Genomic DNA, 14,159 nt, shown 5'->3' with positions numbered 1-14,159 from the left:
TTGGTTGCGGTGTGCGGGCTTCTCGTTGAGGTGGCTTCTCTTGTTGCAGAACACAGGCTCTAGGCGCGCGGGCTTCAGTAGTTGCGGCTCGTGGGCTCTAGAGCAGAGGCTCAGTTGTTGAGGCGCACAGGCTTAGTTGCTCCACAGCATGTGGGATCTTCCCAGACCAGGGCTCGAACTCGTGTCCCCTGCATTGGCAGGCAGATTTTTAACCACTGTGCCACTAGGTGAGTCCCTAAACATAACTTTTATATGCACTGGAAAACCAAACAATTCATGACTCGCTTTGTTGCAGTGGTGTGGAACTGAACCCACAATATACCTGAGGTATGCCTGTCTATTGACAACATGCCCAGTGTACACAGTTGATGCAAAACCACTTATACTTTGTGTACCTTATTTAACTGATCAAGTAAAAGCTTAACTCTTAAATATTCAGTTCTGTTTTAAATCGACAAGTAGTGTTAAATTTTAATTTTTAAAATTTAGCATTGATAGTAATATTATTACTAATTTTAGTAATAAAAGGTAAAACATTAGAATGTGTTCTTAAAATCATTTTTCTATTTTAAAATTTAAATATCTGTATATATAATAGGCCAAATAATTGTTGTTTTTTTTGTTTTTGCGGTATGCGGGCCTCTCACCGTGGTGACCTCTCCCGTTCTGGAGCACAGGCTCCGGACACGCAGGCTTAGCGGCCATGGCTCACGGGCCCAGCCGCTCCGCGGCACGTGGGATCTTCCCGGACCGGGGCACGAACCCATGTCCCCTGCATCGGCAGGCGGACTCTCAACCACTGTGCCACCAGGGAAGCCCCAAATAATTGTTTTTGATTCATCCATGTGCATTAAAATTATAAGAAGATCTTTTCTTATATTGTATTAAGATGCAAATTCTTATGAAACAGACTTAATAAAATTCAAAAATTTCATTCCGTGTCTGCCATATGTAACCTTAATTGCACTTTCTTTTCAGGTAAGTGATTCCTTCTTTGAGGTCGAAGCCCTCATGGAAAAGATGAAGCAGTTACAGGAATGTCGAGATGAAGAAGAGGCAAGTCAGGAAGAGATGGCTTCACGTTTTGAAATAGAAAAAAGAGAGAGCATGTTTGTCTTCTCTTCAGGTAAAAGCAACCATTACATAGTCAATAAAATGTCTATTGTGTCCAAAAATAAAAGCCCAATTTTTTAATTTAAGAGAATTTAAATAAAAGTATCCTTTTTTATTGGAATATAGTTGATTACAATGTTGTATTAGTTTCAAGTGTACAGCAAAGTGAATCTGTTATACATATATCCACTTTTTTTTCAGATTTTTTTCCCATATAGGTCATTACAGAGTATTGAGTAGAGTTCCCTGTGCCATACAGTAGGTCCTTATTAGTTATCTATTTTGTATATAGTAGTGTGTATATGTCAATTCCAATCTCCCAGTTTATCCCTCCCCCCTTTCCCCCCAGTAACCATAGATTTGTTTTCTACATCTGTGACTCTTTGTTTTGTAAATAAGTTCATTTGTACCACTTTTTTTAGAGTCTACATGTAAGCGGCGACACATGGTATTTGTCTTTCTCTGTCTGACTTAACTTCACTTAACATGATAATCTCCAGGTCCATTCATGTTGTGGCAAGTGACATTATTTTGTTCCTTTTTATGGCTGAGTAACATTCCACTGTATATATGTACCACGTCTTCTTTATTCATTCCTCTATTGATGGACATTTAGGTTGCTTCCATATCTTGGCTATTGTAAATACTGCTGTAATGAACATTGGGGTGCATGTATTTTCAAATTATGGTTTTCTCCATATATATGCCCAGGAGTAGTGTTGCTGGATCAGATGGTAACTCTATTTTTAGTTTTTTAAGGAACCTCCATACTGTTGTTCTCTATAGTGGCTGAACCAGTTTACATTCCCAGCAACAGCTGTAGCATTTACTCTTTGAGATAAGATGATGGCCATTCTGACCAGTGTGAGGTGATATCTCATTGTAGTTTTGATTTGCATTTCTCTAATAATTAGTGATGTTGAGCATATTTTCATGTGCTTTTTGGCCATCTGTATGCCTTCTTTGGATAAGTCTCTATTTAGATCTGCCCATTTTTGGATTCGGTTGTTTTTTTGATACTGAGCTGCATGAGCTGTTTGTATATTTTGGAGATTAATTCTTTGTCAGTTGCTTCGTTTGCAAATATTTTCTCCCATTCTGTGGGTTGTCTTTGCTGTGCAAAAGCTTTTAAGTTTAATCCAAATAATGGCTTTCCTTTTAGAAAGGTTATTGCATAGGTAGTCCTACTTCTAGAAAAGGAAGTTATAGTGAAAACAGCACTAGACTCAGAGAGAGGACATTCGATTTGGGTTCTAATACTAAAATCACTGCTAATAAACTTTGTGAATATAAGTCATTTAACACTGAGTGCTTTTTTTCCTCTTCTTTAAAATGAGGAAATTGCATTCATAAAGGCCTGAGATTGCTTCCAGCTTTAAAATTCTATGATTTGTGAAAAGGAGCTACTTCTTAGATAACTAACAACAACGTAAATCCTTTATGTTTGGCCTTTATCAAATGTAGGCTATAGGATTTAATATGTAAACCAGATAATTTAAAGGAAAAAAGTTAATAAAGTGTGTCAGTGTATTTTGACAATAATAGAGTGGGACAAAGAGTATATGTTAAAAGCAGGTTTCTTAATAGCAAAGAAAAAATCAAATTTGTATAAATGGAGGTTGGATGTTAGCTTGAGGAGAAGTCTTTGATTTTATTTACTTGAAACTATAATCTCATCAACCCCTAAACATGAAGATAATCTGAAAAGGCTTAGAAGCAGTGCAGGAAACATTGTAAAAACAGTGACACACAGAACCTCTTTCCTTTGTTCATCATTTTAGAATTGTTTCTAGGACCTTTGAGCTGTTAAAGAGATCATTTTATATATTGTGTGACATTAAAAATAGTCCAAGTGCTAAAGTTTAGAGCATAAAGTTTATATTTGTTATCACCATAAAGATTATTCAAAAGGGTGTTCATACTTGGTAGTACATACTTTTCAGTAGAACCTAGTATCTATAAACTACAGTGGGGACACAGAGGGAGAGAGGATCTGTGAAAGAGAGGAATGAAAAACAGGAAATTCAACCATGAGTATTTTTTTTAATAACAGAATCTACTTTTATTATATTCCATTTACTAGTAAGTAGGCTATTTCTCTTTATAGTTTTAAGACTTTATTTTAGTTGATACTGGTTACTCAGTGTCAGAGAAAGGGTAATCCTGTTTTTACTTGTTATAGGTAAAATGAATTTTAACTAGCATCCTGTTTTTGAAAGGCTTTCAGTGGTTTTTTTAAAAAATTATTTCAGATGATGAAGAAGTTACACCAGCAAGAGATGTATCTCGTCACTTTGAGGATACTAGTTATGGCTATAAGGATTTCTCTAGACATGGAATGCACGTCCCAACATTTCGAGTCCAGGTAAAATGACAACTTGTTGTATGTACATGCTCAATTAGAAATACCTCAATCTGACTTAAAATAAGAAAGAGCCATCTGGATTTGAGAACAGAAAGCAATGCAGAGAAAAAAAATAACTTTTCTACGTACACTTAATTCCCTTAGGTATGTTTATTATATTGTTAAAGTTCATAAATCAGTTGCTCAGAATTCAAAACACATTCACCCATAAAGCAAAATTACAATAGTGGTTAGGTTCCCAGAGATGGTATGCAGAAACCCAGTTAAAGTTCCTGCTATAACTAAACAATAAATAATAGTTGTGTTTGAACCTGGCTTGCTTTTATAGCACTCTTTTACTGAGCCCCAGTGTTAAAATGAGGCGATTTCTGCCCTGATATGCACCAGGCCTGAGTGACAAGCGAAATGTCCTCACAGCATCTCAGGCATTATGTGTGTGGGGGTGAAGGGAAAGAGGATGAGAAAGAGTGAAAGATTTGCTTAAATTAGGACTTATAGGGAAAGCAGATTTTTTGTTTTCTTTTTAATTTGGGTGAGTTCTTACAGACACCATAGAAAATAAACCATGATTACAATAACCTAATTCCCTTTAAAATATGAACTGAATGTCATTTGAAGCAATGAGAATTTTTAAAGGTTTCAAATTTAAACCTTAAAGAGGATTCACATAAATAAATCTTATTCCAAAATTACTTAGCACCCATCTCTTAGAATAAATAAAGTTACTGGGGTAGGGAGCAGAATTATTGTTGGTAGACCCAGTTTGTTTAGCTCCATAATCATTAACTTTGAAATACACAGTAAAACTTCCCAGTACAATTCTGTATATACTGAGTCCATGGAAACTTAGGGACCTCATTGTCCTCCAGGATACCAGGGTCCTTCTGTTTTCGCTTTGGCAGGAGGCACTGTGCTAAGTGCTTTGCAAGTATATCTCAGGAGTAACAATTGCTGTATCTTCTAGTTCCAGAATAAAAGTTGAGAATCATCAATTAGCAAACATTTATCTATTCTGTGCTGTAGTTTTGTAAGACCGCTTCCAATCCGTCAGTAGAAACATACTGTAGTTTAAATGTTTTTCTTAAACAGTCTGTTATATATTTAATTTAGATAGGTAAATATATAACTCAGATGAGTTGATGTTCCCAACTTTCCCAATTATTGTGCAGGGGCTATTATAACTCTTTTACCAGAATTATGAAAATATTTGAGAACTATGATTTTTTTTCTTTGCTCAAGCAACTAACATATTGTTTAAGGAGACAGAATTAGGCACAAGGAAGAATTATAAAATATTTTACTCAATAGTGAAGTTGTATCATGAAATATAAAAGATTACAATTGAAGGGATCATGTGGACTGGAAAATTTTATGGAGGGAGATTAGGATTTGAGAGATTTGAATGGTTTAAAAGCATGGGCATTGTAAGCAGAGGAGACTGTAGGCAATAACTGAGCATAGGTTGAGGGGAAGGGATCATAAACTGACTGGGCTGCTAAGACCTTCAAGCAAAGGATAAGTGGGAAGTTAGTTTAAAATTGATCAGATTTGTAGGTTTTGACCATAGTGATGGCATAATATCAAAGAGGTGTTTTAGGAAAATAAATATGGTAGTAACATTGAAGTGGGGGGTTATTAAGTTTTGCTTGAGATGGAAAGAAAGGAAGCAGGGAGACTTTAATTTGGGAAAACTAATTAGGAGACACAATAGGGCTGAGAATCAGAGGTGGGTAGGAGGAAAAAGACTGAATGATGGATACCTTGAATTAAAAATTTACAAAGTTTGAGGACCATTTGAATGCCTGCAGCAATAGAAAAGGAGAGTGGCCTCCCAAGATGGGTCATCTCTGGAGGCTGACAGGGGAAACAGTGAGAGAAACTGAATATGGGTGACCTGCGTGTAAGGGGAAGAGATTCCACTGGTGTTTAAACTCGCTGAGTTCAAAATGTAACTTTTGCATGTTGCAGTATAGAAATTGAAAACAACAAGCTGGAATGCAAGTGAAACTGAGAGCTAGTACTAGAAAGGCAGTGGATTTCAGCTGCCAGTAATTTCACTGCACCGAAGAGCGACAGACATAGAACTATAGTTGGCCACGTTTTAATTATTCACATTTGTTCTGTTCTCTGTATTTAGGACTATTGTTGGGAAGACCATGGTTATTCTTTGGTAAATCGTCTTTATCCAGATGTAGGACAGTTGATCGATGAAAAATTTCACATTGCTTACAATCTTACTTATAATACAATGGCAATGCACAAAGATGTTGATACCTCAATGCTAAGACGGGCTATTTGGAACTATATTCACTGCATGTTTGGAATAAGGTTAGTCTGTTTTCTTATGTTTACGAAGAGGTATTTTCCTTTAGCCTAAATTATTCAGGTGCTTGGAACACATATGCACAGACCTACGTTAACATACTCAAAACCATCCCCTCCCCAATAGCTTATTTTTATGCATTTTGTGCTTCAAAAACTTGATTTTTTGCAGCTTGGTGTGTTTTCTCTTGCCTAGCTAAGCAGGAGGGAGAGTTAGGAATGCTGACAATCTTGTTAAATAACAGATGCCTCCAGGGAAGAGGAGAGCAAGCAAGCTGGCCCAAGAGCATAGAGGAAGAGGCAAAGTTTGTCTCTGAACATTTATGGTATCTTTTCCCTTTGTATCATCTTTTATCTCCTGACACACTCATACTTCTACCTTCATGGAACTTAGAACTCTTACAGTACCCTTCTAAAGAGTACCTACTCCCATGATATTTCATCAAAATACAAAACTTTCATATCCTGTTAGGTATTCAGCCACATTTATTATGCTTTATAGGAAACACAGCCATCATAAACCACCTTCTAACATACACAAACAACCATGCTGTGGTACTTTCTGATTATTTTAGCTGTAAAGTCAGACTTTCTCTTGCTTCTTCACTTTTATCAGTAGCCAGGCTATGACTTTAGACTCCTGAATGGTTATACAGGACCCGCTTTCTTCCTTTTCTACTAAAAACCAATTAGGAGACTTCAGTTCTAGGCACTATCTGCCAGTGGGGCGGAGGAGACATTGGTGCCTATCGACCATCTTGGCTTAGCCTTTCCCAAGTGTAGACACTGTGAAGCCATCTAGAGATTGATTCTTTCCTCTCAGACACCTCTGCCCCCTTTTTTCTCATCTGACCCCAAGAACTCCTGGAAACATAAGAAAAAAAATTTATTTACACAAATAGATTATAATTGATATATCATGTAATAGTATCAATAAGTATTATTGTCTGATTAATTTGTTAATTTCTTAATATCAGCAATACTCAAACTTTGTTTCCAGAATTTGTTCCTCAGTGTGGTTGCTTATTCATGATTGTAAATATACTGTGCTTGGGCACTGGCAATTTTTTTGTTCATCTAACTTCTGTTTCTTACCCCTTTATACTCATTCATCCACCCCCAATGAAACGTAAAAATTGTAAAGCTGTCATTTTGGGGGATAGCTACCTGCACAAAGAGGGGGGAAGAATACAGCATTTACTATTGATGTCTGTACTTCCATAAGAATAAAACAGACTATACATCAAAAATATAAAATTCTCACATTATCTTTCAACAGATATGATGACTATGACTATGGTGAAATTAACCAGCTATTGGATCGTAGCTTTAAAGTTTATATCAAAACTGTTGTTTGCACTCCTGAAAAGGTTACCAAAAGAATGTATGATAGCTTCTGGAGGCAGTTCAAGCACTCTGAGAAGGTAAGTACCTATTGTGTTTACTCTAACTTAGCAGTGATCCTTATTCTCCTTCACCTAATCTAATGGGTCTCAAACCCCTTCCATCACTTCTACCAACCCAGATAAGAACATTCCAGATCAGCTGTCTCACATACCCCTTGGAAGGGAGAACCTCATTATGGTTTAAAGTAAAAGAATAAAGACAGGGAGAACAGGTGTGCTGGCCTCTCCTCAGAGTGCTGGCATCACTGTAACTGCTTAAGAGAAAGAAGAGAGTGTTTGTGAATGATGATTTGGCAGGGAAGTTGTTATTCTAACAAACCTTCAAGAAGAGATGTGATCAAATATAAATACAAGCTCAAAACATCTATCCAAGCTCAAAACATCTATCCAAAAAAGATCAGACAGCTTTTGTTTTGAGAAACTGATGTTATTCAGTGGCACATAGAAAACATTTCTGGTGTTTATTAGATGCACTGAAACTGATTGTGAATGCTTATAACCCTATCTCTTTTTTTTGCATCTTTATTGGAGTATATAATTGCTTTACAGTGTTGTGTTAGTTTCTGCTGTATAAGAAAGTGAATCAGTTATATGTATACATATATCCTATCTTAAATGATAATGTGTTTTATATTCAGGTTCACGTTAATCTGCTTCTTATAGAAGCTAGGATGCAAGCAGAACTCCTTTATGCTCTGAGAGCCATTACCCGCTATATGACCTGATGCCTTTCCTCCATTAAAGAAGATGAACGATCAGCAGATACAGTCCTACAAGGGGAAGGTACTAAGCCCCAGGACCAATGGTAGATAAAAGAATTCAGAAATCCATTGTGCCATGATTCCTTTAGTTTCTGCTATTTTACTGTGGAAATGCCACTGCTGGCACAAGCAGTGAGTGCTTGGCAGCTTCAAGTTTAGAGCCGTGAAGAAGGGCTGCTGTTCACAGTGTTTTGCTTTTTGACAGTACAAGATGCTGTATAACTGTTTTAATACAGCAAATAGTAACTCTCAAAATCCTGTTGCTTTTATGTTAAAAAATAACAAGAATTGGAGCATGCAAAGAATGGGACTTTGATAATGATGTAAGCTTTTATATTGATACATAAAGGATTTTAGATATTGGTGCTGCTATTCCTGCTGGTGGAATGAATAGAGTGGCTGTTCTATTAGTAATAAAGTGAACACTGCTACTATCTGAGCCTACATATATAATTTTTGTGGTTTCAAATTAAACTTGCATATGTGTTAATTTTTTTTGCACCTAAAATTACTCACAGCTCGGCAAAGACCATTATGATGGTAACAGCTCATTTCTTTCATACAGTTTTTTAATTCAGAGTTATTGGATGATACTAAATTACAGTGGCATTCTTAAAGATTTTCTTCAAAAAGCAATCTTAAATGAAAGTGTGTAAATTATAAGAAAAGCTGGCTACCTTTTGATATGCTGTTTCCCAAGATTCTCTGACACTGGAGGGCAGCTGTCTTGTACAGTATTTTTGTTTCCAGCACCAAAGTTATGGGAAATATTGCTGTAGACTGCTGCGCAGTCCCAGGTGCATTCTGCCCCTCTGCTCCTGCCCACCTCATGGTCCCCACTTCAGAGGTTGTACAGCTCCTTAAATAATAAAGCTGGAAAATATATTTAGTCAGGTTATCAAATTTGATTTTCAAAAATGCTAGCTTTGTTTGAAATGCAAACAGGCTTGAAAAAAATGTATTAAGTACTTTGTATTCTGGAGGCGTGAAATGCTTTTGAAGTCTGTCAGTCAGTATTATTGGTATTTTTCAATAAAGAATAATTTTTCTGCAATTTTTTTGCTGTCTCTTAAAAAGTCATGGCTTCACAATCGGTAGCTATGCTGTTTCTTTTGACTTTCATTAGCCATCACACTTAAATAATTCTGTAATCAGATGAGAGACTATTAAATGGCAAACTCTTGAAGTCACTTTGAAAGATATAAAGAAAAGTTTTATCTTGGAAATAACTGGTACAGCCCCATGCCTTGTCCATTTTGAACTGAGGTGGACTGAGATGTTTTAGAGGTCAAATAGAATTATTAAAAATTATTAGAAACAAAGGCTAATTAGGGAGCCACTATAGAACAAAAAATGACACTGTCAAACAATTAGAAATAGCTCTAAATTTAATCAAAGCTGTTGTAATAACTCTCTTACTCATCAAAACATTTATTGAGCTCCATCTAGTGCCTATAAATTTATAGTGTGGGATGGGAGGCACAGTTTTGAATGGAGGGGATGTACTTACCTTCATGGCTGTACACCCTATTGAGAAGATAAGACTATCACCTTAGATAAAAATTATCTTCAATATATTTAAAGATATACATAAGCCCATTTCTAGTCAGCTTACAATAATATACAAGTGGTCTTACCCATTGAATTTGCATCATACCTCTGCCCTTTTCTGTCTGCTGCTGGGTTTTTTCATCATAGCAATACAGGTGAATCCAACAAGTAAAGTTGCACTGGATTTTAGTTAAATTTTTACTCATTCTGCTTCTGCTCTTTGTTCTTTGCACTTGCTCTTGAAAATACAAAATTTCTAAAAGAGGTTCTAATCAGTAGTAGGATGATCACAAAACAAGATAAACTGAATTCATTATCTTCTTTCACTGAAGCTTATAAACTACTTACAAATCACGATTTGAAATTTTAATGAGTAAAAAAGTGTGCTTACATCTAAAGTAATAAAGGCATGCCTGTGATACAAAGTTGATGTTTCAGTACCTCCCATTTAACAGGTGTTTCTTATTACTCAATGTTTTCTCAAAACTAAACACACAGGATTTCTAATGTCACTATAATCTTTGAAACTAATAGTTTCCAAAATAACTGGGGATGGTAAAATAGAATACACTATGGAATACCAAAACTCTCCCCCACAAGAGGAATTTTTTTTCTTAAATAATCATGAATAGATTTCTGGTTGAGGTTTCCAAGATTCAATTTTTAAATCAGTTTTTTGGTAAAAATTGGGGAACTTTTTTATTAGGTGAAACTTAATTCAGTATCTCTTACTATAAGAATGAGATTAAATTCTAAACATTAATGTATTTACCACAATTACTAACTTCATATAAATAATGGTGATATTTTTAACTTAAAATTCATTTAAGAGTTAAGAGATTTTTAATTCTTCTAATGGTTTACCTATTTCAAATTACTTTGATAACAGACCATTGGTAGGTAAGTAAATAAATAAAACTTGTTGGATAAGCATGTTTTCCAAGCACATTTCACTCATTAAGATACTCAAATTTTGTCACATATTTGTGACTAGTGAATATCAAGGGAAAGCAAAAGGCAGGTAGATGGGGAGTGACATCACCAGTGAAGCTCCAGGTCCTTGTTCCCCATGAGACACTGAGCTAACAACAATATAAGGACCAAAATACCTTTGTGAGAACTCTAGAAACCCCTTGGGAAGCTATAGCTCAGGCAAACACAAAACCAGGAGAAGGCTGCACCAAAAGGTGTTAAGAAAATTTGGGGCATTTTGCTTGTCCTAGCCCTTCCCTTTGCCTGGCACAGCGTGATGCAATTGAGAGGAAACCCCCAATTCGTGGCTCCTCCCTCAGGACAGAAAGGAAGAAGGTGAACTTGTGTCCAGTATTCAGGCTTGTCTGGGGACTATTTGAGAGACTGAATTCTGTCTCACCTGACTTGGAGCACTAGTGGGAGTGGTAGCATGGTTTGGATGCTGGTTGTGGGCCACTGAAAACAGAAGTGAGCGTAGAGGTGTATTAGAGCAGCAGGGAGTCTACAGTTCTGTAGGCAGGTACAGGAGATCCGAGAGAGTACAGCCGGGAATAAAATAGAAAGTGGAACAGGAAGCTCCTGAGAAGAAACAGAGACAAGCCTCTTAGGGAAATTAAGACAGTTAAAAGCAGATATATGTCTTGGAATGAAAGCATACACACATGCCCAAAGAAGATACGTCCCTGGAAGTAGCTATTTTTCAAATGCCCAAATCTCAACAAAGTTCACAGGGTATATAAATAAACAGAAGAATGTGGCAAACTCTAAGAAACCTAGAGAAACCAACCCTAAAGCAATGCGGAAATCTGATGTACCTAACAAAGAATTTTAAACAGTTGTCATAAAGATGCTCAATGAACTAAAAAAGAATGAGACTGACAAATCAGGAAAATGATGCATGAACAAAATGAGAATGTCACTAAAGAGACAGAATAAAGAAGAATCAAATTCTGGAGCTGAAGAATACAATAACTGAATTAAGGAAAAAAACCTAGAGTTCAACTGGAGATTTGATCAGAGAAGAATTAATCAGTGACCTTGAAGAGTTACTGATACTATCAATAACTTTAGAGTTACTATTAGTAACCTTGGAGGTTATTTGATATTACTAAGTCAGAGGGACAAAAAGAGAAATGAAGAAAAGTGGAGAGAGCCTAAGGGACTTAGGGGGACATCAGTAACAAAGTGGGGAGTGGGCAGAACTGTAAAGGAATGGAGTTTTGTATGCAAATCAAGTTCTTATCAGCTTAAAATATTCTTATAACTTTAACATTTTTAAATGTAATCCCCATGGTAACCACAAAGAAAATCTCTAGAATTTACACAAAAAGAAATGAGAAGGAAATCAAAGCATGTCACTACAAAAAAAAAAACAAGTCAGTGAAACACCAAGGAGGAAGAGGGGAAATGAGGTACAAAAAAGCTACAAAACTTGCAGAAAGCAATTAACAAAATGGCAGTAGTAAGTCCTTCCCTGTCAGTAATTACATCAAATGTAAATGGATTGAATCCCCCAATCAAAAGACACAGATTGGCCAAATGGATAAAATAAAAAAGAGGATTCAACTATATGCTGTCTATAAGAAACTAACTTTAGATCTAATGACACATATAGACTGAGAGTGAAAGGCTGGAAAAAGATATTCCATGCAAATGGTAACCAAAAGAGAGCAGAGGTGGCTATATGAATATCAGACAAAAGGGTCAATTCACCAGGAAGCTATAACAATTATAAACATATAGGCACCAAATACCTAAATATATGAAGCAAATGTTAATAGAATTGAAGAGAGAAATAGATAGCAACACAATAATAGTGGGAGATTCAATACCCACTTCCAAAAATGAATAGAACCAACAGAAGATAATAAGGAAACAGAGGACTTGAACAACACTATAGATTATTGGATCTATCAGACATATACAGAACACTTAAACAGAAGAATATACATTCTTCTCAAGTGCACATGGAACATTCTCCAGGACTGACCACATATTAAGCCACAAAACAAGTCTTAACAAATTTTAAAAGACTGAAATCATACAAAGTATCTTTTCTGATCATAATGGAATGAAACTAGTAATCGATTGCAGAAAGAAAAACTGGAAAGCCCACAAGTATGGAGAAATTAAACAGCACATTCTTAAAAAGCCATTGCAAAGAAGAAATTACAAATGGAATTAGAAAATATCTCGAGATAAATTAAAAACAGAACACACCAAAATTTATGGATGCAGTGCTAAGAGGGAAGTTTAGAGCTATAAACTCTTACATTAAAAAAGCAAAAAGATCTCAAATCAACAACCTAACTTCACACGTCAAGGAACTAGACAAAGAACAAACCAAACCCAGAGCTAGCAGAAGGAAGGAAACATAGAGCAGAGATAAATAAAACAGACAACAGAAAACAATAGAAACAACAAAACAAAGAGTTGTTTGAAAAGATCAAAAAAATTGACAAACCTTTAACTAGATTAAGAATCAAATATATAAAATCAGAAATGAAAAATGGGACATTAACAACCAATGTAAAAAAAAAAAAGGATAGAGACTATTATGTATTGGGTGGGCCAAAAAGTGCCTTCGGTTTTTAAAGTAAAAATAAGACATTTTTCATTTTTACCAAAAACTTTATTGAATGATGCATTCACCCTTTTGTTCCACTTCCTTCTGCCATTTTTCAGGCACCTTCATAATTCTATCTTCCCAAAACTTTATCTTTTACAAATATATTTTTTAATTAATTAATTTTGGCTGAGTTGGGTCTTTGTTGCTGTGTGTGACCTTTCTCTAGTTGTGGCAAGGAGGGGCTACTCTTCATTGCAGTGTGCAGGCTTCTCATTGTGGTGGCTTCTCTTGTTGCGGAGTGCAGGCTCTAGGCACGTGGGCTTCAGTAGTTGTGGCTCGCAGGCTCTAGAGCACAGGCTCAGTAGTTGTGGCACACGGGCTTAGTTGCTCCACAGCATGTGGGATCTTCCCGGACCAAGGCTCGAACCCGTGTCCCCTGCATTGGCAGGCGGATTCTTAACCACTGTGCCACCAGGGAAGCCCAACTTTTATCTTTTTGAGCAAAGAACTGTTCCAGGTGCCTTCTACAGTCTAAAATTTCAAAAAATTGAAGAGAATTTTGTAAAGAACAAAATAAATGGAAATCCAAAGGTGCAATGTCTGATGAATACGGCAGACGAATCACAACTTCCCAGCCAAGCTGTAACAGTTTTCGCCTGGTCATCAAAGAAACATGCAGTCTTGCGCTATCCTGATGGAAGATTACGTGGTTCCTGTTGACTAATTCTGGACGCTTTTCGTCGAGTGACGCTTTCAGTTGGTTTAGTTGGGAGCAGTACTTGTTGGAATTAATCGTTTGGTTTTCTGGAAGGAGCTCATAATAGAGGACTCCCTTCCAATCCCACCATATACACAACATCACCTTTGGATGAAGACCAGCCTTTGGTGTGGTTGGTGGTGGTTCATTTCACTTGCCCCATGATCTCTTCAGTTACACATTGTTGTACAGTATCCACTTTTCATCGCCTGTCACAATTTGTTTTAAAAACAATGTTTTCATTACATTTCAGTAGAGAATCACATGCAGAAATATGGTCAAGAAGGTTTTTTTCACTTAACTCATGTGGAACCCAAACATCAAAGCAATTCACATAACCAAG

At 36.3% G+C, this 14,159-nt stretch overlaps 1 protein-coding gene across 3 annotated transcripts in view; it reads left to right on the top strand.

Annotated features, from left to right (window-relative positions):
- The window catches only part of SESN1 (sestrin 1), a 104,043-nt gene extending 95,018 nt beyond the window's left edge, over positions 1 to 9,025 (top strand). The window contains exons 6-10 of one of the 3 annotated variants that reach the window (XM_024755352.1): positions 979 to 1,126; positions 3,366 to 3,478; positions 5,616 to 5,806; positions 7,080 to 7,224; positions 7,845 to 9,025. In XM_024755352.1, coding sequence (XP_024611120.1) covers positions 979 to 1,126; positions 3,366 to 3,478; positions 5,616 to 5,806; positions 7,080 to 7,224; positions 7,845 to 7,931 — 684 coding nt within the window. In that variant the 3' untranslated portion in view covers positions 7,932 to 9,025. The remainder of the gene's footprint in view (positions 1 to 978; positions 1,127 to 3,365; positions 3,479 to 5,615; positions 5,807 to 7,079; positions 7,225 to 7,844) is intronic. The other 2 variants (XM_024755370.1, XM_024755361.1) reach the window with 2 other exon arrangements.
- Positions 9,026 to 14,159: the final 5,134 nt, after the last annotated feature.

Source organism: Neophocaena asiaeorientalis, unplaced genomic scaffold (genome assembly GCF_003031525.2).
Source record: "Neophocaena asiaeorientalis asiaeorientalis breed wild unplaced genomic scaffold, Neophocaena_asiaeorientalis_V1.1 scaffold105, whole genome shotgun sequence".
Taxonomy (NCBI): Eukaryota; Metazoa; Chordata; class Mammalia; order Artiodactyla; family Phocoenidae; genus Neophocaena; species Neophocaena asiaeorientalis.
Note: the sequence above shows the minus strand (reverse complement) of the source record. Positions and strands in the feature narration are given on the sequence as shown.